At 45.7% G+C, this 26,522-nt stretch overlaps 3 protein-coding genes across 3 annotated transcripts in view; 1 reads left to right on the top strand and 2 right to left on the bottom strand.

The window, feature by feature from the left end:
• LOC144674100 (uncharacterized) overlaps positions 1–26,522 on the top strand; it is a 117,629-nt gene that overhangs the window by 75,801 nt on the left and 15,306 nt on the right. The window contains exons 4-5 of the mRNA XM_078535611.1: positions 10,583–11,460; positions 18,898–18,988. Of these exons, the coding sequence (XP_078391737.1) occupies positions 10,583–11,460; positions 18,898–18,988 (969 nt within the window). The remainder of the gene's footprint in view (positions 1–10,582; positions 11,461–18,897; positions 18,989–26,522) is intronic.
• Positions 15,043–23,566, bottom strand: LOC144674103 (uncharacterized). The gene is made up of 4 exons (XM_078535613.1): positions 23,413–23,566; positions 20,848–21,282; positions 19,911–20,514; positions 15,043–15,955 (listed from the first exon to the last, which is right to left on the bottom strand). The coding sequence occupies exons 2-4, from the start codon at positions 20,921–20,923 to the stop codon at positions 15,289–15,291; spliced, it is 1,347 nt and encodes a 448-aa protein (XP_078391739.1). The 5' UTR covers positions 20,924–21,282; positions 23,413–23,566; the 3' UTR covers positions 15,043–15,288.
• Positions 18,863–19,512, bottom strand: LOC144674101 (large ribosomal subunit protein eL37-like). Its single transcript, XM_078535612.1, has one exon. The coding sequence runs from the start codon at positions 19,265–19,267 to the stop codon at positions 18,911–18,913; it is 357 nt and encodes a 118-aa protein (XP_078391738.1). The 5' UTR covers positions 19,268–19,512; the 3' UTR covers positions 18,863–18,910.

Here is a 26,522-nt window from a genome sequence, read left to right as displayed (position 1 = left end):
TGAATTGCAGCGGTTTGGGAAGGCAGGTCACCATCACATTCTCAAGGGCAATTAAGGATGGTAATAAATGCCTGCATTTCCAGTGACACCCACATCCTATGATGAATGAAAAAAAAGGAGCTGCAGCCTGTTTCTAGGTTTCTCTGTGTTATTGGTGTGTGACAGCATAACTAAAAATACACTACCAGGAATATCCACGAGACAACAATCCTGACAGTTACTCACTGAAAGGATTCACTCAGTCACCCCATCTGCTGACTTCGCATTTGACTGGAGGGATTGGATTCCGCGTTATTGCTGCTGTTTCAGTAAAACTTTGGGGGATTTGCAATTCACCATCAATTCCCTTTTTGGTGGATAATGGAGTTTCTGTGCACTTGGACTTCTGTATAATTTTGTTGCTAATTTTATTTACTGCCCAACACTCGCCGCAATCCCCACATCGTTGCAAAAAAAGATTCACGATTCATCAATTAGGCCACCCGATGGCGAGGACTTTACCCAGCATCCCCCGCTGTTGGGAATGTCCCCTATCACCACCACAGGAGAGCACTGCGCAAGTGCAGTCCCGCCCAGTGTTTGGAGCATGCGCCGTAATTGCGATGCCGAGACTTTTGTCTGTCTTATCTTCAAACTGGTAAGGAAATGAAAACACGGAGGGAGCGATGGAAGCGGCGGGAGGACGGGGAGGGTTTCTAAACACATCGTAAAGGTTCCAAACCTCGAATAAGACCCTGAGATACTCCCGTTTGCAGCCCGGTTCTTTTTTCCGAACAAGCTCAAGTTAACGGTCGTCATTTTGGTTGAGCGGGGAGCAGAGCGCATGCACGGACGTCCTGGTGACACAATAGGGAGTGGGCGGGGCTGCAAGGGGAATCTGTTCCCAACTGGGTCCCAGTGCCCTGGATTTTCTGTTAACAGGGCGACACGTTTTTAAACAGCTTCACCCACTCCCAGGCTGCAGGTGATGTTTGCAACCTACAGGAGTCCATGGGCCTTGTAAATATTCATTGTGAGAGGTTGCAGCCCCTGTATAATTACCTGAAGGTCTGCTCCTCAATGTCTGGACACACTTCAGACCCAGGCACCTAATCGTTGTCTGCCCAGTGTGGAGGGGACTGGGTACATCAGAGGATCTTGTCCTGGAGCTGCTCTTCAGCGTGGTTACAACTTGTAGATCTAGGGTGGGTGGGACCCTCTGGCTGCGGGTCAGTCTTCTATGGTCTTGCCTGTGCTCTGGTGGCCAGGGCCAGAGAGGATGCAGTGTCCATCCATATGGTTGATGCCTTTCACAAACAGTGGGCACCTCGGAGTGCAGAGTGTCTCATAGTCACTGGAATTAACATTGTGGTTTAATTGTGAAAATTCCAATTGCTTTTTTTGCTTTTTGCGGCTTCTTTTAGTTTGATTTAGATCACATGTTTGGAAGAACAGTGAGAGAGAAAAGTTGCATAGAAACTAGAATTGTCTGTTTTGAATTTCTAACATGGACTGATAGCGATACTGACACTGTCAACTCTTTCTGCAGAATATTAGAAGGAGATGATTTGCACAGGAAACTAAACAAACATCACATCAAGTCCTCTCAGAGTCAGTCGATTCATCAGGACCTGAATATCATCAGCCTTTGAATGTGGAAGGAGAAATGTTTCTCTAATCTGTCTGTGGGAAAAGATTACAAACATCAGTGTGACCAGAAAAGCACCGAGACACACACACACCCGAGTAACAGTGTTCTAATGCACTGACTGTGGAAAGAGCTTTAACCAGTTACACAGCCTGAAAAAACATCACACCATTCACAGCGGGGAGAAACTGTCCATGTGTTCTGTGTGTGGACAAGTTTGCAACAGATCTTCCAACCTGGAGAGACACATGGACACCCACACCATTGAGAAACCGTGGAAATGTGGGGATTGTGGGAAGGGATTCAGTTTCCCATCCCAGCTGGAAACTCACCGACGCAGTCACACTGGGGAGAGACCGTTCACCTGCTCTGTGTGTGGAAAGGAATTCACTAAGTCATCCAGCCTGGGGTCACACCAGAGAGTTCACAGTGACGAGAGGCCTTTTAAATGCTTTTACTGTGGAGATTGCTTTAAAACCTCTCCTGATCTAATTAAACACCAGCTTGTTCACACTGACAAGAGACCATTCAGTTGCTCTCACTGTGAGAAGAGATTCAGACAATCATCTCACCTTATTCAACATCAGCGAGTTCACACTGGGGAAAGGATATTCACCTGCTCCGTGTGTGGGAAGCGATTCACTCAGTCATCCAATCTCCAGACACACCAACGCACTCACAGTGGGGAGAGGCTATTCACCTGCTCCGAATGTGGGAAGGGATTCAATCGACCATCCAACTTGTTGAGACACCAGCGGGTTCATGTGTGACTGCAGGGGTTGGGTGCTGCTGTTAATCACATGCTTTATTTATTTCGGCTGAAGTTAATAACTCCTATCACTGGAGTTTAAAGTTCTTTGCAGGGCAGGTGCTGTGCCGGGACTGCAGCAAGTAGGAGTTTCTGGAGAATATTGTGATCCTGGACCATCATACCTGTGGTGAGTGTCTGCAGCTCAGGAAACCTGGGCTCAGGGTTATTGAGCTGGAGTCTGAGCTGCAGACATCAGGGGCTTCAGGGAGGGGGAGAGTCAGCTGGACACTTTCTTCCAGGAAGCAGTCACAGCCCCAAGGTTCAGTGGTTTAGTCAATGGTCAGGAAAAATCAGAATATGTCAAGGAAATCAGTTTTAGCATCTGTGGTCTTAATTTCTCCAGGGTAAGAGGAGAGAAATTGACATCTGGACTTAGTGTGTGTCAATCAAGGCACCTTTCCCTTCTTTATGACGCTGGAACATTGATTCTGATGTTATCAGTGAAATTAACTGATCTGAGACATTGAAAGGATTCTCATTACAGCACATCAGGGATTTCAACCTAATTTCGACTTTGGGACAATCAGAACACTTGGTAACAGGCAAGACACTGAAAGGCTTGAAGGGATGACTCTGAAGAAGAATCATATGGACTCGAAATGTTAACTTTTTTTTTACTCTCCACGGATGCTGTTAGACCTGCTGAGTTTTTCCAACATTTTATGGTTTTGTTGCCCTTGAACTGAGTCGTTTGTCACACCATTTCATAAGAAGTTAAGAGTCAACCACATTGCTGTGGGTCTGGAATCACATGTAGGCCAGATCAGTTAAGGACAGCAGGTTTCCTTCCCTAAAGGGCACTGGTGAACCAGATGGGTTTTTACAACAATGGTATCATGGTCATCTTTATTGAGATGAGCTTTTCAATTCCAGATTATTACTTGAATTCAAATTCCACGTGGGATTTGAACCTTGTTCCCCAGATCATTAGCTTGGATTCTGGATTACTAGTTTGGTGATATTTCCACTATGCCACCATATCCCCCTCCCTGCCCCATGCCACACACAAATGGATTATTGATTAATTTATTTCAAGTTTAATGAGAAAATGATTAGACCTACCCTGTACCTATATCTAACCCATTGGAAATCTGTGAAGTTATTGGATTCAAACAAACCCATTCGCTCCTCCTCAGCTCCACAGTGAGTGAGACAGGGAAAAGCAGAAAAGCAGCAATATTCCGGCCCCGCACTCTCCAATCGCCCGCTGCCAGCAGAAAGCGGCGACTGCAGCTTCAATCAGTGGGTTAGTGCCCATCCCTGGGACGAAAGATACTCCAACCCAGGTCAAACCTCCCAATACACCGAGCACCAGCTCAGGAAAATACAGGTAGATTATATCCCGGTCACTGAACCTCCAAGCAGCATTTACAGAATACCCGAGTGAGTGTGTCACAAATAAAAACAACTTTCTAAATATTTTCCCTGCAAAATTCCTTCCTTTTATTTAAAAGTTGACTGTTGTGAATCTGTAAATGAGCACCATGGGATTTGTGTTACCGACTGACTTGTTTTCCATTGTTTGTCCGACAGGTTTGCAACTCAATTTGTGTTGGAGATTGAAGAGAATCTGATCTCAAAATGAGGTCACAAAGCAGGTAAATATTAAATCCAGGAACAAATTCTGAGGAAAATGGATCACAGTGTTTGGAAGGAGGTGCAACTAAGAAAGGGAAGCTGTGAGTGATTGAATGGAAAGCATCAGTCCCTTGAGCTTCTGGCTAGCACAGTCAGTAGTGCATGAGGCCTGTAACCTCAGGTTTGTGGGTTCAAGCCCCACTTTGGGTGCCGTTGCTTTTTTAAAAAACTTTGCTGCTTTCATGGGTGAACCTCAGCTCTCCATTCCTCCACTGTGTCACTGTGCTCCAACTGAGTCTTTCTCCATCCTGCTTTATCTTTATCGCAGTTGCTGGTTTATGAAAGCAAACTTCCTCCACTTCACTGGATATGTGAGAGACCAGTTTGTAGGTGCGGCCTAATGTACAATGAATGATGACACTTTAAAAGTGGCAAGTTTCACTCAAGCCCCTGGACTAACAAAACTGCTCAGAGTCACCGAATTAGAATGGTCACTCCCTGGGTGACCAATAGCAGTGGACCCATGTCAAGAATGATCTGATTCATAAGATTAAGGGAGAGAAATTAGCGAACTCCAACTCAACCTTATTCACATCAAAAACAGTTGGGAAGAGGAAGCATTTCATAGGCTGGGTTTTATTTTCTTTGGAAAGCTGCTGGAATGGTTTGGCTGGGTGTGTCACTAGTTCTGGAACACAAGTCTTCAGAGCTTTGATCTGATACGTTGGTTGTGAGATCGCTTAGCTCTGGCTATCATAGGCTGCTTCCACTGTTTGGCAAGCAGTCCTGTATTGTAGGTTCACCAGGTTGACATTCCGATACGGCTTGTGCTGCTCCTGACCTGCTCTCCTGCACTCTTCATTGAACCAGGCTTGATCGCCTGGTTTGATGTAATTGTGGAGTGAGGGATATGCTGGGCCATGAGTTTACAGACTGTGGTTGAATACAATTCTGCTGCTGCTGATGGCTCGCACTGCCTCATGGGTTCCCAGTCTTGAGTTGCTTGATGTCTTCTGAATCTATCCCATTTAGCACAGTGGCAGTGCCACACAACACGATGGAGGGAATCGTCAGTGTGAAGGTGGGACGCTGACTCCACAAGGGCCTTGTGGGGTCACTCCTATCAATACTATCATGGACAGATGCATCTGTGACAGGTAGAATGGTGAGAATGAGTTCAAGGATTTTCCCTCTTGTTGGTTCCCTCACCAGTTGCCACAGCCCCAGTCTGACAGAGCTGGAGGCAGCAGGCTATTAAACCCTGGAGGAACTGCCAGACCCAGGTATAAATTGGTGTTCTTCCACTGCATGGCGTGTTGCTGTTTCGAAACACCTTCAAATCACAGTTGTATTCTGAGGACGAGGAAAGGTTATCATAGAGGAATCCACACACTGACATTCCTCTTTCCTCCCCCTCCAATTTCACACTGACACATCTTACTCCTCCTTCCCTCTAACGTCATGCTATCACTTTCCTGCTCTCACCACGGTTCCATCTCCTGCCATTTCAGTGCCTCCACCATTACTTATTGCCTTGTTGATGTGTTTGAAGTGACTGAGTGCTTTTGCACATTATGGGAAGGAATTCCTGGACACAGTGTGGAGCTGTGTTTAATCACTTGATACAACAACAACAGGTTGCAAATGTGAGGAGCATCAAATGGTACGGAGAGGCCAGGAGCTGTGCTGAGGGTTCTGGGGGATGATGGGGAGTGGGAGTTCTTGTTGCTGGTGAGGACCAACCGGTAATTGTGCTTCATCTATGTGGACTCAACACCCATGCTCATGGCCATGAACTTTGGGACAATTTTTGCGCTTCCTTAGTTTCGATTAAAAAAAACATTTTCCCATATAAACCTAATGTGATGGTTAATGTTTCAGATGGGACTCCCTAAGAAGGAATACATCTTGCATGAATTGTACTCAATAATCAATCCCCACCCCCCAAAAAAGTGTTAAATATCAGGCTGCATGACATATTTCACATCGTTACCAGCTTTTGTAACAAAATCTGAATAGTTGGGTGGACACAGATGGGAAGTGGATTATGAAAAAGGATATTGAAGAGAACAGTGATTGAAAACAGAAGTGAGAAATAACAATGGGGTCAGATGAATGCTGGAGCTGTAGAAAAAAATTGAGAAACAAGAAACACTGGTTATTAAGGCTTTTGAATAAATTAGCCTGGGAGACAATCAGCTTCAAGACATTTGATTAAAGTAAATGTATGTGATAGAACAAATATCAAATGCGCAGCTATTCCCTATGTGTTATATTCACAGCAGATCTACCAAAGCACAGATCATACTGAGCCAGATTATCTGCTGTTTTACAACCATAGGAATGTTATACAATGTGATGAACCATTTAACAGAGCCATGGATTTATGTTGCTAAAATGTGTGCGTTTCCATTTTTATTGTATGGAAATTGTGTTTTTGTCTTTAATTTGGTCCCAAAAACACTGCTACAATTTCACCCATGTTAAGCATCTTGGGATGTTTTATTAAAGTAAAGGTGTTCTATAAATGCAGATTTTTGTTGTTGTTGACTGTGAGGAGTGATTCCTTTGCCATTTGAGATGGAAACTCTTGCGTAGTCGCACCAGGGGGAGGATTTTCAGAGCTGACAGGATATGGCAGCATAGCCACATTGTGACAGACCATTTGGATAATTTACACGTGTGAAAGGATTGACTGAATTTTCCCACCTGGTAGAGAGAGGCTTTTTAAATGTTGTGTTTGTGGGCTGCGATTCAGTTGTTCTTCCCGCCTGCTGGGGCACTAGTAAGTTCATATGTGACTGTAGGAGTTGGATTCTGCTGTTATTGCTGCTCTTTGGAGATTCTCTATTTTCCACTAAATCACATTCTCCTTCTTTCTGCTGGATAATGGAGGGTCCGCGCAATTGGGTTTCAGAATCACAGAATCACACAGTGCAGAAGAGGCCCTTCGGCCCATCGAGTCTGCACCGACACATGAGAAACACCTGACCTACCTACCTAATCCCATTTACCAGCACTTGGCCCATAGCCTTGAATGTTATGATGTGCCAAGTGCTCATCCAGGTACTTTTTAAAGGATGTGAGGCAACCTCCACCACCCTCCCAGGCAGCGCATTCCAGCGTCACCACTCTCTGGGAAAAAATATTCTTCCTCATATCCCCCCTAAACCTCCTGCCCCTCACCTTGAACTCATGCCCCCTTGTGACTGACCCTTCAACTAAGGGGAACAGCTGCTCCCTATCCACCCTGTCCATGTCCCTCATAATCTTGTACACCTTGATCAGGTCACCCCTCAGTCTTCTCTGCTCCAACAAAAACAACTCAAGTCTATCCAACCTCTCTTCATAACTTAAATGTTTCATCCCAGGGCAATATCCTGGTGAATCTCCTCTGCACCCCCTCCAGTGCAATTACATCCTTCCTATAATGTGGCAACCAAAACTGCACACAGTACTCCAGCTGTGGCCTGACCAAGGTTCTCTACAACTCCAACATGATCTCCCTACTTTTGTAACCTATGCCTCGATTGATAAAGGCAAGTGTCCCAAATGCCTTTTTCACCACCCCACTAACATGCCCCGTCGCCTTCAGAAATCTATGGACACACACGCCAAGGTCCCTTTGTTCTTCAGAACTTCCAATGTCATGCTGTTCATTGAATACTTCCTTGTCAAATTACTCCTTCTAAAGTGTATCACCTCACACTTTTCAGGGTTAAATTCCATCTGCCACTTATCTGCCCATTTGACCATCCCGTCTATTTCTTCCTGTAGCCCAAGACACTCAACCTCACTGTTAACCACCCGGCCAATCTTTGTGTCATCCGCAAACTTACTAATCCTACCCCCTACATAGTCATCCATGTCGTTTATATAAATGATGAATAATAGTGGACCAAGCACAGATCCCTGTGGTACGCCACTGGACACTGGCTTCCAGTCACTAAAGCATCCTTCTGTCATCACCCTCTGCCTTCTACAAGCCAAAACCATGTCAAAGGCTTTGCTGAAATCCATATAAACTACATCAACTGCACTACCCTGATCTGCACACCTGGTCACCTCTTCAAAAAATTCAATTAAATTTGTTAGGTATGACCTCCCTCTGACAAAGCTATGCTGACTATCCCTGATCAAACCTTGCCTCTCCAAGTGGAGTTAGATTCTCTCCTTCAGAGTTTTCTCCAAAAATTTCAATATAATATAACGATTTAATTTGTTTCCTAAGTTTATTATTTGATCCTCCTGCCCCAGTCTCCGTACCACACCAGGAAAACAAATCGCGATACAATAATTTGTACTTTCAATGGCGAGGCCTTCACCCATCATCCCCCACGGTGGGGAATATCCCCGATCCACATCACAGGAAAGCAGTGCGCAGGCGCAGTGGGGAAAAACATTGGAGCATGCGCGCAGCGGGTAATGGCGATGGAAAGAGGTTGTTTGTTGGATCCGGATCGGTAAGGGTGAAAGTAAGGGGACGGAGGAATCGATGGATCCGGTGGGTAGGCGTAAAGGTTTCGTAAACATGTTGCGTAATCCGAAAAAGAATTTAGCGTTCTCACTTTTGCACGGAGCCAGGTCGGCAGTTTTCTTCCGATTGCAGCCCCGGGGTAACGGTCGCCATCTTTATTGTGGGCAATGCGCAGCAGGGCGCATGCGCGAACGCCATCTTTATTGTGGGCATTTTTTGAAATGTTCCCAATGACTGAATGAGGACAAATGTCTATCAAGCTGCTTCACACTTTGAGTTACAACGTGTAATTGATGAGGGAAATCAACGATATATGTCCAAGGCAGTGACAATAATAAAATTTTCCAAGGCATTTCACAGAAATATTACAAAGTAACGTTTGACACTGAGCCAGATGAGCCATATTAGGGCAGGTGACCAAAGGTTTGTCAAAGAGGTAGGTTTTAAGGAGTATTTTAAAGATGAAGAGTGAGGCATAAAGCTGTGGCCTAGGCAACTGAAGGAACAGTCACTGATGGTGGAGCGATTAAAATCGGGAATGCTCAAGTGGCTGGAATTAGATCAGTGTAGAGATCCTGGCGAGGGGGCGGCAAGGGCTGTGGCTGGAGGAGAATACAGAGATTGGGATCATCACAACCATGGAGGAAAACATGAGAATTTTAAAGTTTTGGTGCTTTTAAAATGAGAGCCTTTGTCAGTCAGTGAGCACAGGGGTGATGTGTGAACAAGACTGAGTGTGAGTAAGCACACGAGTAGCAGAGTTTTGGATGACCTCAAGATTCTGGGGGTGGGAGGATGGAGTTGAATGTTGTAGGCCAGTTGGGTATGCATTAGGATAATTTAGACTACAGGTAACAAATGAATGGATGACGTTTTCAACAGCAGATAAACTGAGACTAGGGCGGAGTCGGGTGATGTTACTGAGGCGGAAATAGGTGGTCTTGGTGTTGATGCGGATATGTGGCTGTAAGCTCATCTCGCAATTGTAAACAGTGTGATTCAGCCTCAGGCAGTTGCCAAGTAGAGGGGGAGAGTCAGTGGTTAGGGAGTGGAATTTGTAGTATGCACTGAAGGTAAATAATGTGAGCATTGGTGGCTCAGCCAGCATTTATTGCCTATCCCTAATTGCCCTTGAGAAGGTGGTGGTGAGCTGCCTTCTTGAACCACTGCAGTCCATGTGGTGTAGGTACACCCACAGTGCTGTTAAGAAGGGAGTTCCAGGATTTTGACCCAGTGGCAGGGAAGGAATATTTAAATGGAGGAGATTTCTGCTCATCCAGTGCTGGATGTCAGACAAATCTGCACGGTGTGTGACTCGGACTTTTTAAAATTCATTTATGGAAGTTGCAGGCTGGGCCAGCATTTATTACCCATCCCTAATTGCCCTTGAGAAAGTGGGAGTGAGCCACCTTCTTGAACCACTGCAGTACCTGGAGGGAAGCTTGGAGGTGATGGTGTTCACATACACCTGCTCCCCTCGTCCTTTTAGTTCGTGGAGGTTGAGGATTTGGGAGATTCTGTCAAAGTTCTAGTTGAGCTGTAGATATATAAAATCCCTCCCTTTCACCCTCTGCCTCCTCTTTTTCTTGCTACCCCTCTCACCCTTTCTCTTTCTCCCTCTTCCCCCCCATAGAGGCCAGAGACTTGTGTAGGCCCAGTGTTGATGGCAGGTTCCCTTCCCTGAAAGACATCAGTGAAAAAGTTGGGTTGTTATGACAATCCAGCAGATTTCATGGTCACTTTTGTTAGTGTCAGCTCCACAAATGACCAGATTCATTTAGCTCAATTTCACAACCTGCCTTTGTGTTTTTGTGGGTTCTCTCTCACTCCCATTTTTTCTGTTTTAAATCAACTTCACAGAGTATTAGAGGGGGAGGATTTGCACTTTGGGAAACTCAAAGCAAATATCACATCAGGATCTGATGGAGTCGCTCAATTTATCGTAACCTGAATGTCATCAGATTTTGAACATGGAAGGAAAAAGCACCGTTTACAGTGGGGAGAAACTGTGGAAATGTGGGGAATGTGAGGAGAGGTTCAGTTACCCGTCTGAGCTGGAAGCTCATCGACGCATTCACACTGGGGAGAGGCCGTTCACCTGCTTCGAATGTGGAAAGGGATTCACTCGGCTATCCGACCTGTTAACACACCAGCGAATTCACACTGGGGAGAGGCCATTCACCTGCTCTGAGTGTGGGAAGGGATTCATTCAGTCATCCAACCTGCTGACATACCAGCGGGTTCACACTGGGGAGAGAGCTTTCAAATGTCCAGACTGTGGGAAATGCTATAGAAGTTCTGGGGACCTGATGTACCATCAACGTGTTCACACTGATGAGAGACCGTTCAGGTGCTCTCACTGTGGGACTGGGTTCAGGGGATCGTTTCAACTCACTGTACACCAGCGAATTCACACTGGTGAGAGGCCATTCACCTGCTATGTGTGTGGGAAGAGATTCACTCAATTGTCCCATGTGCTGAGACATGAGAGAGTTCATACCGGGGAGAGACCTTTTAAATGTCCAGACTGTGAGAAGTGCTATAAAAGCTCCGGGGAACTGATGTCCCATCAACGTGTTCACACTGATGAGAGACCATTCAGGTGCTCTCACTGCGGGACCGGGTTCATTCGATCGTCTGAACTAACCGCACACCAGCGAATTCACACTGGTGAGAGACCGTTCAAGTGCTCCTCCTGTGGGACTGGGTTCAAGCACTCATCACAACTCACTGTACACCGGCGGATTCACACTGGACAGAGACCGTTCACCTGCTCTGAGTGTGGGAAGGGATTTGCTCAGTCAACCACCCTGCTGAATCACCAGCGAGTTCATACTGGGGAGAGGCCGTTCACCTGTTCCGAGTGTGGGAAGAAATTCACCCGGTCATCCCACCTGCTGAATCACCAGCGAGTTCACATGGGGAGAGGCTGTTCACCTGCTCCGAGTGTGGGAACGGATTCACTTGGTGATCCACCCTGCTGAGATGCTAGCGAGTTCATGAGTAACTACAATGATTGGATTTTTCTGTTAATCACATTCAAGACTGAACTCTGTTAATTTGAATCTGTTTCTGTGGATGTTAATAAATTCCAGCCCAGTAATGGGCATTAACATTGTGGATAAATGTCAAATAAATCAGCTTTGTGTTAAACACACAGTGTGTTGAGTCTTTTTAATATCTCCAACACAAGTTAGTTCCTTCTGAATTACTCTCCCTCTCCCCACCTCTAATACCCTCAGCTCCAACAAGTGTGAGGAGCTCGTGGAGCTTCATTGTCACTAAGATTGAGACAATCTGATCAGCTGCCTCTGCTACTTCCCTGCCTTCCACTAACACACTGGACAAAACTGTCTCTGAAGTTCCCCCTTGTCTGAGCCCTGAACTCTCATCTTTTTTTAATTTCTCTCCAATCTTCTCTCATGCCCTCTCAGGTCTAATCTTGTCCATGAGACCTATTTCCTCTTCCCCGAACCTTATTCCCACTGAACTACTGACTGCTCAAACACCCCACCTTACCAGATATTGTTGCTGGTTCTCTCTCATCAGGTGATTTCCTACTTTCCTTTAAATCTGCTGTCATCACCCCCATCCTCAAAGAACACAACTCCATTGTCCTTGCAAACTACTGCCCCATCTCTCACCTCCCCGAAGTCTGAGAACATTTTGTCGCCTCCCAAATCCGTTCCCATCTTTCCTGGAATTCCATGTTTCAATCCCTCCCAGCAGAGTCCTGCCCTTCGATCACAGTAACCAACCAGCTCTTATCAAAGTCACAAAACAAATCCCATATAACTGACAGAGATGAGCTATTCCTCCTTGTCCTTCTTGGTCTGTTTGCAGCCTTTGACATGGTTTACCACACAATCCTCCTTTGCCAAATCCCATTCACCTATCACCTCTGGTCTCACTGACCTACATTGGCTCCTGATCAAGCAGCATCTCTTCACTGTTGTCCAGCTGGTGGGACTGCTCTCTCCTGGCTCGTTGCTTATCTATTGGCAGCCAGAGTACTGCCCACAATGTTTCTCTTCTCTCTCCCACACAGTTACCTCTGGTATTCCTGAGGATCTATCCTTGGCCTGTCCTATTTCAATCTACATGCTGCCCCTGAAGGATGTCATCTGAAAAAAGTGTTTGATTTCACATTATGCAGATTACTCCACCATCTCTCTTGACTCCTCCACTGTTACTAAATGATCAGACTGCTTATCCATCATCCTGTACTGGACCTTCAGAAATTTCATACAATTGAATGTTGAAAAGGCTGATGACATTGTTTATGGTCCCCTGCTCCAAATTCCATTCCCAACCTACTGACCAACCTCCATTCCCAACCTTCTCCCTGGCAACTGTCTGAGAATAAACCAGACTTTTCACAGCTTTGATTCAGATCTGACCCTGAGATTAGCAACTGACCACAGATTTGCTCCATCACTAATACCACCTCCTTCCACCTCTGTAACATCACCCGGCTCCACCCCTGCCACAGCTCATTTAGAACCTCACCCCATCCTTTTGTTACCTCGAGACTGAACTATTCCAACATACTCCTGGCCGGCCCCCCACACTTTTTTTTATCCTTTAATAGGATGTGACGTCGCTGGTTAGGCCAGCATTTATTGGTGAGCTGTGTTCCTGAACCGCTGCAGCCCATGTGGTGTAGGTACACCCACAGTGCTGTTAGGTTGGGAGTTCCAGGATCTTGACCCAGCGACAGTGAAGGAACGGCAATATATTTCCAAGTCAGGATGGCGAGTGGCTTAGAGGGGAACTTCTAGGTGGTGGTGTTCCCATCTGTCTGCTGCCCTTGTCCTTCTAAATGGTAATGGATCAGAAAACTCAAGGTCATCCAAAACTTTGTTATCTATGTCCTAACAGACCAAATCCCATTCACCTATCACCCCATTCTCACTGCACGCATTAGCTCCTGGTGTAGCAACACATCAAATTTAAAATGATCATCCTTGTTTTCAATCAGTGCATCACCTCGTCAGTCCCTCCCTTTGTAACCTCCCTCACCCACCTCCCTCCTTAAGCTGCTTAAAATTGAACTTTTTAATCATTCTTTTGGCCGCCTGTCCTAATTTCTCTGTATGTGGCTCTGCCAAATTTCATTTGATAGTTCTCCTTGGGAGAATTCTTCTCTGGTAAATGTGTTAAATGAAGGCAAGTTGTTGGGTGTGATTAACAACAGTAATAACACCAGAATCCAACTCCTGCAGTCACATGTGAGCTCACTGTGTCTCAGCATTAGGGTGACTGACTGAATCCCTTCCAGCGCATAGAGCGGGGAAACAGTCTCTCCGTGCTGTGACTGCACTGATGACTTTCAAGGCTCAGATGGGTAATTGAATCCTTTCCACAGTCCAGATATTTCCATGGTTTCACCATGGTGTAGGTATCCTTTTGTCCCTCCAGGTTAATGGTCAGTTGAAGCCTCGTTCACGCACGAAACTTGTACGGTTTCTCCCATTGTGAATCTGCAAATCCTGCCTTTCTCATACCCTGTAAAAGGAGGTTAGAAACGTAATCACTGTATGTATAGGATAGAAATTATAGTTTCTATGGAACAATTTTTCCTCTTTTGTTTCCCCAAAGCTGTAAATCCCTATCCCAAACTCTCCCTCCTCCCTGGGCTGAAATCCAAACTCGGTTCCACATGTTCCCTGTGTAAAAGTCAGATGGACATTTTGATCGGACGTACTTTGTACAATTTTGGTCTCAATACTTAAGGAAGGACTTACTTGCACTGGAAGCAGTTCAGAGAATGTTGACTAGGCTGATTCCTGGGATGAAAGGGTTTGTCTTCTGAGGAAGGCATTAATAGGTTGGATCTGATTCCATTGGAGTTGAGAAGAATGAGAGATGATCTTAATGAAACATAGAAGATACTGCTGGTGGCTTGATAGGGAGGATGCTGAGAGGATGTTTCCGCTCTTGGGTGAATCTAGAACTAGGGGGCACAGTTTCAGAATAAGGGGTCTCACATTGAAGGCTGAGATGAGGTGGAATTTCTTCCCTCACAGGATAATGAATCATTGGAATTCTCTTCCCCAGAGAGCAGTGGAGGCTGGGTCATTGAATATATTCACTGCTGTATTAGACAAGATGTTTGATCTACCAAGGAGTCCAGGGTTATGGGGGGATAGGCAGGAAAGTGGAGTTGAGGCGACAGTCAGATCAGCCCTGATCTTATTGACTGGCAGAGCAGGCTCTGTGGGGCCAAATGGCCCACTCCTATGTTCTTTTAATCCCGGTATCCAAGGACAGAGAATCACGAACAATATCAGTGAACATGGGCAAGTTAGGTGATCAGCAGTTTAGTGGTGCTAGGATCGAGAGAGGAGGCTGGTCTCAGGGGCAAGATGAGCTCTGAAAGCATGAGGTGACATAGGGGAAAAATAGAGAAAAATGTGATTTTAGGGCTCAGACAAGGGGCAACTTTACAGGCATTTTGGTCCGATGAGCGAGTGGAAGGGAGGGAAGCGGCGGTGGGAGCTGATTGGATTGTCTCAATCTTAGTGACAAAGAAGCTCCATGACCTCCACCCACTTGTTGCTGGAGATGATGATGAAGGAGACAGGGGAGAGGGAGAGCACTTCAAAAAGAACCAACTTATGTTAGTTATTAAAAAGAGCTGAAACACTATATTTAACACAAAGCTGATTTATTTGACTTTTATCCTGAATATTCACCACCATAACTGGGCTAGAGTTTGACATCAGCAAAAACAGACCCCATGAACATGGCTCTGTCTGGGATGTGATTAACAGCAAAATCCAATAACTGTGGTTACTTGTGAACTTGCTGGTGTCTCAGCAGAGTGGATGACCTACCAAACCTCTTCCCACACATGGAACAGGTGAACGGCCTCTCCCCAGTGTGAACTTGCTGGTGTCTCAGAAGGGTGCATGCATGATTGAATCTCCTCCCACACTCGGAGCATGAGAACCGCCTCTCTCCAGTATGAGTGCGCTGGTGTACAATGAGATGAGATGATTCCCTGAACCCAGTCCCGCAGTGAGAACACCTGAATGGTCTCTCCCCAGTGTGAACACGTTGATGGCACATCAGTTCCCCGGAACCCTTATAGTACTTCCCACAGTCTGGGCATTTAAAAGGTCTCTCCTCGGTGTGAACTCGCTCATGTCTCAGCACATGGGATGACTGGGCAAATCCCTTCCCACACTTGGAGCAGGTGAAAGGTCTCTCCCCAGTGTGAAATCGCTGATGTATCAACAGGTTGGATGAATCACTGAATCCCTTCCCACATACAGAGCAGGTGAATGGCCTCTCCCCAGTGTGAGTACGCTTGTGTGTCAGCAGATGGGTTGACTGAGTGAATCCCTTCCCACACACGGAGCAGCTGAACGGCCTCTCTCCAGTGTGAACTCGCTGGTGAGTCAGCAGGTGGGATGAGGTGGTGAATCCCTTCCCACATTCAGAGCAGGTGAACGGCCTCTCCCCAGTATGAATACGCCGATGTGTTTCCAGGTCAGATGGGCAATTGAATCCCTTCCCACAGTCCCCACATTTCCACGGCTTCTCCCTATTGTAACTGCATTTATGTTTTGACAGGTCAGATGATCGATTGAAGCCTCGTCCACAAACAGAACATGTGTACAGTTTCTCTCCACTATGAACAGTGCTTTTTCCTTCCATGTCCAAATTCTGATGATATTCAGGTTACGATTAATTGGGTGACTCCATCAGATTCTGATGTGATGTTTGGTTTGAGTTTCCTGACTGCAAATCCTCCCCTTCTAATACCCTGTGAAATTGATTTAAATCAGAAAAAAAAGAGCGAGAGAGAATCCACAAAAACACAAAGGTAGTTTGTGAAAGTAAAGTCTGCAGAAGTGCCAGTAAAATGTTAAACAAGGTCAAAATACACCCATTATTAGAGGGAGAGGAAGTTAGCCAATAGCAGAGAGATTATCAGAGAGAACAGTGGTGAAACAGAGCAATGGATGGACATGGGTTCTGATCCACAGCAAAGGAGCCACACCAGCCCCAGAGCCATGGACCCTCTCACAGATAACAGAGCATAGAACTAAAAGCTCTAAGTTGTAGATAAATGCTCAAAAATACTCACCTCTGAAACAATTTTAGCTTTTAATGTTAATGTCTTCTGCTGGAGCCGGCAGCTGGAAAGATATCAGAAGCACTGGAGTCAGAGAAAAATCTCCCAGTGGAGGAAATACCCGGGGTACGGGGTAATGTCACCGAGCAATTGTCGGTGTGTGATGACATCACAGATACGAACACAGAACATCTGGGTCTGTGCAAACCAGTGGTCACCACACATTATGAAGGATGTGAGGGTCCTTGAGAGGGTGCAGAGGAGATTTACCAGAATGATTCCAGGGATGAGGGATTTTATTTGCAATGTTGGGTTGGAGAAACTGGGGTTGTTCTCCTTGGAGCAAAGGAGATTGAGAGGAGATTTGATAGAGGTGTACAAGTTTATGATTGTTTAGATAAGGTAGATAAAGAAAAGCTGTTCCCATTATTTGAATGGGGGTAAAAGGATTACAGGAAATAGATTTAAGATTCATGGGCAAGATCTACAGGAAGATGTGACAAAGAAAGTTTATACAGCGAGTGGTAATGATCTGGAATTAAATGCTTACACTCAAAGGCCGATAACATCCAGGTCCTGATGAATCAAGTGATGCTGTCAGATTTTGATGTGGTGTTTGATTTGAGTTTCCTTTCTGCAAATCCTCTTTTAGTACCCTGTAAAAGATGTTTACAAAAACCATCAGTGTCTGTCAAGGATAGCAATTGAAAAGAGACAAACATTTCTCTTGATTTGAGTTTGCTGCATGTAAATCCTCCCCTTCTAACCCCCTGTTAAAGAGGTTTCCAAAAGCCATCACTGTCAGGCCAGGATAGAAATTCACAACATTCTCTCCCCCTACCACACATGCGCCCTGCTGCACATTGCCCCTTGTCGTCATCAGTGCTCCCTCGATTCGAGGATCATGTCTACTCAGGGTTGTGAGTTTCTGCCGTGGGTCTTCATGTGACTGCATAGACCCACAGATCTTTGGGCACATGGGGCAGGATGTCCATGAGGAAGTGGGAATCAGAGAGCAGGATTTGCATCCTTTTCTTTCCTGCTCTGCTTCGTCATTAAGACTCAAAGCGTAAAGGTCAGAGCTTGATGGACAAGTTGTTTCAATTCTGTCGTTAAAAACATCTTCCCAATAAAAAATTGCAGCCGCGCATGCTCCCTGCTGCACATTGCCCCAAATAAAGATGGGGGCCGCGCATGCGCCCTGCTGCGCATTGCCCGCTCTGAAGATGACGGCCATGATCTGGGGCCTGTAACTGGGAGAAATCGCACCTACAGCTCTTGTCCCTCTCTGTGCAAAAGGAGGAACGGCGGGTTGTTTTTCGGCGTTTGCCGCTTACACAACAGATTTACAAAGCCTCCCCGAACACCCGCCTGATCCACCGCTTCCTCCGCCCGACCGTTCCCCACCCCCCACTTTACCGAATGCGGATCCAAAAAAGAAGCTTCTCTCCTCCGCCAGCGCTCCCACTGCGCATGCTCTAATCACTGGGCACCGCGCCTGCGCACTGGTCCCTTCTGATGTGAATAGAGGACATTCTCCACCGTATGGAATGCTGGGTAACGGCCCCGCCATTGACAGTTCAACTTATTCTAGCCTGATTTGTTTTGCTGTTATTGGGTGGAAACTGGGGCCGTACGGTTCAATATTAAAGTTGTGAAACAAGCTGTACTTAAACCCATCTGCATGGACCCTTCATTATCCATCAGAAAGAAGGGGAATGGGAATTGGTGGAGAATTGAGAGTCCCCAAAACAACAGCAATAACGGCAGAATCCAACCCCTACAGTCACACGTGAACTCACTGGTATCCCAGCTGCTGGAAAAAGGAAGTGAATTACTGCTCACACACTGAACTCTCTCTGGCTTGAATGTGCTGATCATGCATCAAATTCTGTTTGAACTTTCAAAGTTGGTGGGAAAGCTGAGTAAATCCTTTTTCAAACATGAATTATCTGAATGGTCTCTCTCCAGAGTGACTGTGCTGCTGTGTCAGTAAATAGGATGACCAAGTGACTCAATTTCCACAATCAGCTGGAGAATATCGTACTGCTGGTGTGATGGTATCCATGAGTTTCCAGCTCAGACGGCCAACCGACTCATTCTTCACAGTCAACAACAACAATGTGCATTTCTATAACACATTTATTGTAATAAAACGTCCTGAATTTCCTCACATGAGCATTAACAGTACCCATCTTAAGTTTGTGCTTGTGTCTCCAATTTGTTTCCAAACACACTGTTATAATTTCCATACAATAAAAATGGGAATGCAGACATTTTTTTAAACTTTCCGAACCATAGCTTTATTTGTTGCGTAGATACACTGATAGTTTATACAGTGCTGGAGGAAGCCATTGTGGAACGTCTGGGCTTCCAGGTGGTCCCTTCGCGGAATCCATTCCTGAATCGGTGATACACCACCTTCAGGCACCTCATGTGGCCTGTACCAGTTCTTTTGGCCTCAGCACTCCAGTTATACTTCCTCTTTCTCTTCGCAGGGTAGGCACGTTTACCGCAGGTCGATTTCTGCAGGTGAAATGCTTTAGCCCCAAAGTGCCGGCAAAGAGTGTGGGTCTTGTTCCGCCGTTTACCAAATGACAATGTTCCCTTCGTCATTTTCACTGCGCGCTGGAGAGCCATTGCAGACATTTTACCAACATCAATCAGTGGCTCTGCTAAATGGTTCATTACATTGTAATGTAATATTATAACATCCCTACGGTTATGAAAGCAGATCCTCTGGCTCAGTTTGATCTCTACCTTGGTAGATCTGCTAATGGGAATTGCTATTTTTTCTTATTTGTTATGACACACATTTATTGAATCAGATGTCTTAATGCTGATTGTCTCCCAGACAGATTTACTCCACCAATCTTAATAACCAGTGTTTCTTGTTTCCCAGTTTTATTTCCACAGTATTCAGCCAATCCCATAGTTATTTCTCCCTTCTGGTTTAGCTCGTACTTTTCTTCAATATCCTGTTTCATAATCCTTTTCCCATCTGCGTCCACCCAACTATTCAGATTTTATTACCAACATTGGTAAGGATGTAAGATGTGTCATACAGCCTAATGTATATCACTATTTCTGGTTGTGGGTATTGATTCTTGAGAGCAATGCATGCAGGAGATAGTCCTTCTTAAGGAGTCCCTTCTGAAACATTATTAACATCAGCCCATATGTCAGAATGAACCTGATTTAGTCCTGGAGGTGCTTAACAGCAACAATAACAGCAGAATACAACCCCTCCATTCAATTGTGAACTCGCTGGTGTCTCATTAAGTGAGATGAATGAGTGAATCCTTTCCCACACACAGAGCAGGTGAACAGCCTCTCCTCAGTGTGAACTCGCTGGTGTCTCAGCAGAACACCTGTGGCTTTAAAAGTCTTCTCACATTCAGAACATTTGAAAGGTCTGTTATCAGTGTGAACAAGTTGATGTGAATTGAGGTGAGCTAGACAAGTGAATCCCTTCCCACACACGGAGCAGGTGAATGGCCGCTCCCCAGTGTGAACCTGCTGGTGTGTCAGTAGGTGGGATGAACGGGTGAATCCCTTCCCACATATGGAACAGGTGAATGGCCTCTCCCCTGTGTGAATGCGCTGGTGCATCAGAAGATCCCTTATAGTTTTAAAGCTCTTCTCACAGTCAGAACATTGGAAAGGTGTCCAATCAGAGTGAACTCGCTGGTGCAACTTGAGGTTGGTCAAACAAATAAATCCCTTTGCACACACAGAGCAGGGGAATGGCCTCTCCTCAGTGTGAATTCGCTGGTGTCTCAGAAGATCACCTGCAGTTTTAAAGGTCTTCTCATATTCTGAACATTGGAAAGGTCTGTTATCAGTGTGAACAAGTTGATGTGAGCTGAGGTGAGAGAGTTGAGTGAATCCCTTCCCACACACGGAGCAGGTGAGTGCCCTCTCCCTGGTGTGAACTTGTTGGTGTTTTATGAGGTTCACTGATTGTCTGAACACTTTCCCGCAGTGAGAGCAACTGAACCGTCTCTCAGTGTGAACAAACTGGTGCTTGACCAGGTCCTCTCATCTTTTAAAGCTCTTCTCACAATCAGAGCAGTTAAACAGCCTCTCATCAATGTGAAGGAGCTGGTGTCTCAGCAGCTGGGACAGAAAATTGAATCTCTTCCCACACACGGAGCAGGTTAACGGCTTCTCCCCGGTGTGAGTTCTCTGGTATATATGTAAGCTGGATGATAATGTAAATTCCTCCCCACACACCGAGCAGGTGAATGGCCTCTCCCTGGTGTGACTGGGTCGATGAATCTCCAGCTGGGATGGGTAATTGAATCCCTTCCCGCAGTCCCCACATTTCCATGGTTTCTCCATGGTGTCTGTGTCCTTAAGTCTTTCCAGGTTGGTCAATCAGTTGAAGCCTCGTTCACACACAGAACATATGTATGGTTTCTCCACACTGCAAATGGTTCTGTTTGTTTTCAGGCTGTGTAACTGGTTAAAGCTCATTCCACAGTCAGTGCACTGGAACGCTCTCATTCAGGTCTGTGTGTGTCTCGGTGCTTTTTCTTGTTGTTTGAAATCTTTCCCCACAGTCAGAACAGACAAACATTTCTCCTTCCACATTCAAAAGCCAATAATATTCAGGTCTGGATGAACTGAGTCATTCTGTCAGATCTTGATGTGATTTTTGGTTTGAGTTACCGATCTGCAAATCTTCCCCTTCTAAAGCCCTATAAAAAGAGATTACAATAAACATCACTGATAGTCCAGGACAGAAATTCAAAACAGACAATTCTAGTTCCTATGGAACATTTTTCTTCTCATTCCCCCAAAGCTGTAAATCCCCATCCCACACACACTCCCTCCTCCCTGGGCTAAAATCCAAATAAAGTGTTGGATAATTAATTCTTTCTGTATCCTTTCAACAAATCCTACAGAGATAGCAAAATGTTCGATAATTCACTTCAGTCATGACTCGTGACAAAACATTACACAATCAAACGTCTGAATGTGTGTTCCCTTGCTGAAATGTGGGAAAAACTCTGTCTGGACTTCAGCAGAAAACTCCAGAATCCCACCTCTCAAAGGCACTGCCCAACCACACGGAAGTAAATGTATAATGGAGTTCAGGAGAAAAGATACCATCTGCAAATAAGCTATGGGACAAATACACTACAAGACAGCCCGATCTCCCACTGTATAAAACTCATAAATAGGATGTAAATGATTGAGAGCCTAATGAACTCAAGCTGACAACATATGATCGAAGGACTTTAATAGAAAACGCAGAGTGCAGTGGACCTTTCATTTATATTCTATAAATTAAGGAGTCCTGCATTTTGTAACATATTGTAATGACTTTATGCTGAAATGATCATAATTGTGCAATCCTTTAACTGATTAATATTTTCACTTTATTTTAATATCGCCTATAATTACGTCATGAATGATGATTACTTGTTTTATTTGTATCATCATTGGATAGATACATGGATGGGAGAGGTCTGGAGGGTTATGGACTGGGTGCAGGTCAATGGGACTAGCGGAATAATATTTCGGCACAGACTAGAAGGGCCGAATGGCCTGTTTTTCTGTACTGTAGTGTTCAATGGTTCTATCATCACAATTCAGTACCTGCCACCGTGATGACTTTTCCATAAACCAATTATCTATCGAACCAAACCAATTATCTATTAATCTGAATCACCCTGACCGACCACGTTAACCTTGTGTCTAGAAATTAGTGTGTGGAGATTTAATAAGCAATCGTGAAGGTGGTTTCTCCACACCTCCCAGGCTTTCCTTCCTTCTTTCTCTCCCTCTTTAACTAAGTTAAACTCAGTCTCTTGTCTCATTTTGGTTTCTGGTTCTCTTCCTGCCCAATGTAACCCTGAGCTTTTACAAGAAGCCATTTGTTCAGTTTCCCAAAGAGAGATCAGAGTCCCATCAATTTGAGCCCAAAGTGTAACCTCTTATTTATTGTCCCCCCTCCCCCATCCTCTGACGTGAACCATCCTCCACTCGCTGACCCAGGATGGCGGCCGTTAACCCGGGCCTGTTCCCGGGAGGGAGAAGCCCCGCAGCTGCAAACCAGGAGCTGATAATTATTCCTCAGGGTTTGCGGATCCACAAACTAATTGCAAATCCTCCCCGTCCAGCCGCCGACTTCATCGCTCCCTCGACCAGCTGCAGAAGCAACAAACAAGTGGCTCTCCATGGTCACGACTGACACTGCGCATGCTCCAAACACTGGAGGGCGGGGCAATGCACATGCGCACTGGTCTCCTGTGGTGTGGATAGAGGACATTCTCTACCGCGGGCGATGCTGGGTAAAGGCCCCACCATTGTGATTCACAATTCAGGTTCCCGTGATTATTTTGCAGGAATGAGGTGGAGACTGACCGTAGCGCCAATCAATAAAGTTAGGAACTTGACGTGCTGTAACCTGCAAGGTTACAGACAAAGAACTGAATAGTGGGATTGGGCTGGCGCAGACATGATGGGCCATATGGACTCCTTCTGTCCTGTAAAGTTTTATTTTCAGTTTCCATCGTTGAAGATGTTGAAGACTGAGATTTAGACTGAGACAGAACTTTGGTCTCTCAGGGAATTGAGGATCATGGGGAACAGGCAGGAAATTGGAATTGAGGCTGAAATCAGCCATGATCGTGTTGAATGGCGGAGCAGGCGTGACAGGTCAACTGGTCTAATTCTGCTCCTAGCCCTTATCTTCTTATAGCAGTGCTGTCTGCTTTCATGTAAACTCATTGACAGATATCCAGAATATTAAACTCCAGCCCAGTTACAAGGGTTACCAACAGCAACAGAAACAAAGGATGTGATTAACAGCATAATCCAACCTCTGCAGTCACTTGTGAACTCGCTGGTGTGTCAGCAAGTGAGACGATCGAGCAAATCTCTTCCCACACACAGAGCAGGTGAACGTCCTCTCCCCAGTGTGAACTTGCTGGTGTGTCAGCAGGTTCAATGACTGAGAAAACCCCTTCCCACACACAGAGCCCCTGTGTGAACCCGTTGATGTGTCACCAAGTTGGATGATGAAGTGAATCCCTTCCCACACACGAAGCAGGTGTACGGCCTCTCCCCAGTGTGAATTTGCTGGTGTTGAATGAGGTGAGATGACTGTTGAATCTCTTCTCACATTGAGAACAACTGAACGGTCTCTCATCAGTGTGAACAAGCTGGTGTTTAATTAGATCCGGTGAGTTTTTAAAGCCTTTCTCACAATCAGAGCATTTAAAAGGCCTCTCGTCAGTGTGAACTCGCTGGTATAAATGAAGGCTGGACATCAGAATGAATCCCTTCCCACACACGGAGCAGGTGAACGGTCTCTCCCCAGTGTGAGTGCATCGCTGAGCTTCCAGCTGGGATGGGCAAGTGAATCCCTTCCCACACTCCTCACATTTCCACGGTTTCTTTGTGGTCTCAGTGTCTTTGTGTCTCTCCAGGTTGGACGATCAGTTGAAGCCTCATCCACAAACAGAACATATGTATTGTTTCTCCTCACTGTGAATGGTTTGATGTTTCTCAGGCTGTGTAACTTGGTAAAGCTCTTTCCACAGTCAGTTCACTGGAACACTCTCACTCGGGTGTGTGTGTCTCGGTGCTTTTCCAGCCACATTGATGCTTGAAATCTTTTCCCACAGTCAGAAAAAACATTTCTCCTTCCATGTTCCTGATGAATCAAGTGACTCTGTCAGCTCTTGATGAGATGTTTGGTTTGAATTTCCCATCTTCAAATCATCTTCTTCTAATATCCTGTAAACAGAGTTTACAAAAGTTATCACTGTCAGTCCAGGATAGAAATTCAGAACAGAAAATTCTAGTTTCTACGAGACAGACTTTCTTCTCTTGTTCTCTCAAACATGTTGTCCAATTGAAATAAAAGAGCCCAAAATCAGCATCAAAGCCCCAACTAGAGTGAAGAGAACCTTCCTAACTAAACCAGAATGTTGTTTCAAGTGTCTCTGAGACACTGTGTACCCTGAGGTACCCATCGGTGGTGGATGGTATCAATCGTCCGGATGGACACCACATGCTCCCTCTCCAGGGCCACCCAGACACGGACAAGACCATGGAATGGAGGCCAGAAGCCTCTTTTGGGGTAGAAACAGAAAATTCTGGAAAAACCCAGCTGGTCTGATAGCATCTGTGGAGAGAGAAACAGAGTTAATGTTTCAAGTCCGTACGACTCTTCTTCAGAGCCAGTGAAGTCACCTCTGCTTGATGAGAGCCAACGTATTTGGGAGATTTGTCTTTGAGAGGACTGCCACATTCCTGATTCTGTCCCTGAGACGCCCAAAATGTGCTGCAAACAGTGAAGGTGAAAGTTGTTGAGCTTCCTTTCCTGATCGCTATAAATCATCCAGGTTTCACAGCCAGACAACAAGATACTGAGGACATAGGCCTCATAAACCAGCATCTTGGTGCTGAGAGACAGCTTGATGTGAGTCGGCCAAACGTGGAGCTACTTTCCCTATGCATGTATCGAGTTCTGCATCAAGAAACAGATTGTCTGTCATTGTGGACCCAAAGTCACAGATTTCACTGGCCACTTCCAGCTGGGTGTTATTTAGTGTGATCAAGGATGGACACCGAGTCCCCAAAACAGTTTTCTTGATGTTTACGGTAAGGGAGAACAAGTTACAGACATGGGAGAGACAGTCCATGAGTCTTTGTAGCTGAGTTTCTGTGTGAGTCACAAGCATGACATCATCAGTGTAGAGGAGGTCTCTGATCGAGACAGGCTGTACTTTGTCTTCACTTTCAGTCTGGACAGATTGTGGAGTTTGCCGTCTGACCGAGTATTCAGGGAAACTCCTTCCATATCTGCAGGGAAGGCCAAGGTCAGGAACATGGAAAAGAAAATGCCAAACAAACTGGGGACTCGGACACAGCCCTGTTTCACTCCATTCTTCACACTGAAACTGTCAGAAGTGGAGCCGTCAAACTGTATAGTACAGGGTATGTTGTCATAAAAGGAGTGGATGAGATGGAGGAGCTTTCGTGGACAAAGTTTTTGTTGCAATCTCCTCTGTCCCCTTTGTTTTTGTAAATTGTGATTATTTTTGTGTCATGCACGTCCTGTGGAACGGATCCGACCTTCCAGCAGAGTTCATGAATTAAGGGGAATGATCACACATGGTGCTTTTAAAAAGGGACACTGCAGCCCCGAGTATCAGTGACATCTCCAGAATATTAAACTCCAGCCAGTTATAAGGGTTGTTAACATCAGCAGAAACAAACTTGACATTGTCAGACTATCAATCCTGAACATGCTTAACAGCAGTGATAACAGCAGAATCCAACCCCTGCAGTCACTTATGAACTCGCTCATGTGTCACTAGGTTGAAGGACCGAGTGAATCTCTTCCCACACACGGAGCAGGTGAATGGTTTCTCTCCAGTGTGAACTCGCTGGTGTGCAATGAGGGTGGATGACTGCCTGAAACTCTTTCCACAAGAAGTGCAGCTAAACGGCTTCTCCCCAGTATGAACTCGCTGGTGTCTCAGCAGACTGGATGACTGAGTAAATCCCTGCCCACAAACAGAGCAGGTGAATGGCCTCTCCCCAGTGTGAACTCGCTGGTGTTCAGCGAGGGCCGATGAATGCCTGAAACTCTTTCCACAGGAAGTACAGCTGAATGGCTTCTCCTCAGAGTGAACTCGGTGGTGTGACCTAAGGCCGGATGAATGAGTGAACTCCCTTTCCACCCACAGAGCAAGTGAATGGCTTCTGCCCAGTGTGAAGTCGCTGGTGTAACATAAGACAGGATGTCTGAGTAAATCCCTTCCCACATACAGGGCAGGTGAACGGCCTCGCCTCAGTGTGAATTCGCTGGTGTGACATGAGCTTGACTGTCTGAGTGAATCCCTTCCCACACACGGAACAGGTGAATGGCTTCTCCCCAATGTGAATGCGTCGATGGATTTCCAGCTGAGATGGATAA

Source organism: Cetorhinus maximus, unplaced genomic scaffold (genome assembly GCF_964194155.1).
Source record: "Cetorhinus maximus unplaced genomic scaffold, sCetMax3.hap1.1 HAP1_SCAFFOLD_554, whole genome shotgun sequence".
Taxonomy (NCBI): Eukaryota; Metazoa; Chordata; class Chondrichthyes; order Lamniformes; family Cetorhinidae; genus Cetorhinus; species Cetorhinus maximus.
Note: the sequence above shows the minus strand (reverse complement) of the source record. Positions and strands in the feature narration are given on the sequence as shown.

Coding starts and splice junctions, on each gene's coding strand:
- LOC144674103 (XM_078535613.1), bottom strand. CDS start 20,923: ATGGAGAAACCATGGAAATGTGGGGACTGCGGGAAGGGATTCAATTAC. Junction 20,515..20,847: donor GCTGGAGATTCATCGACCCA/GTCACACCAGGG, acceptor AACACCAACAAG/TTCACACCAGGGAGAGGGCA. Junction 15,956..19,910: donor CGAGTTCACACTGAGGAGAG/GCTGTTCACCTG, acceptor TACTGGGGAGAG/GCCGTTCACCTGCTCTGAAT.
- LOC144674101 (XM_078535612.1), bottom strand. CDS start 19,267: ATGAACCATTTAGCAGAGCCACTGATTGATGTTGGTAAAATGTCTGCA.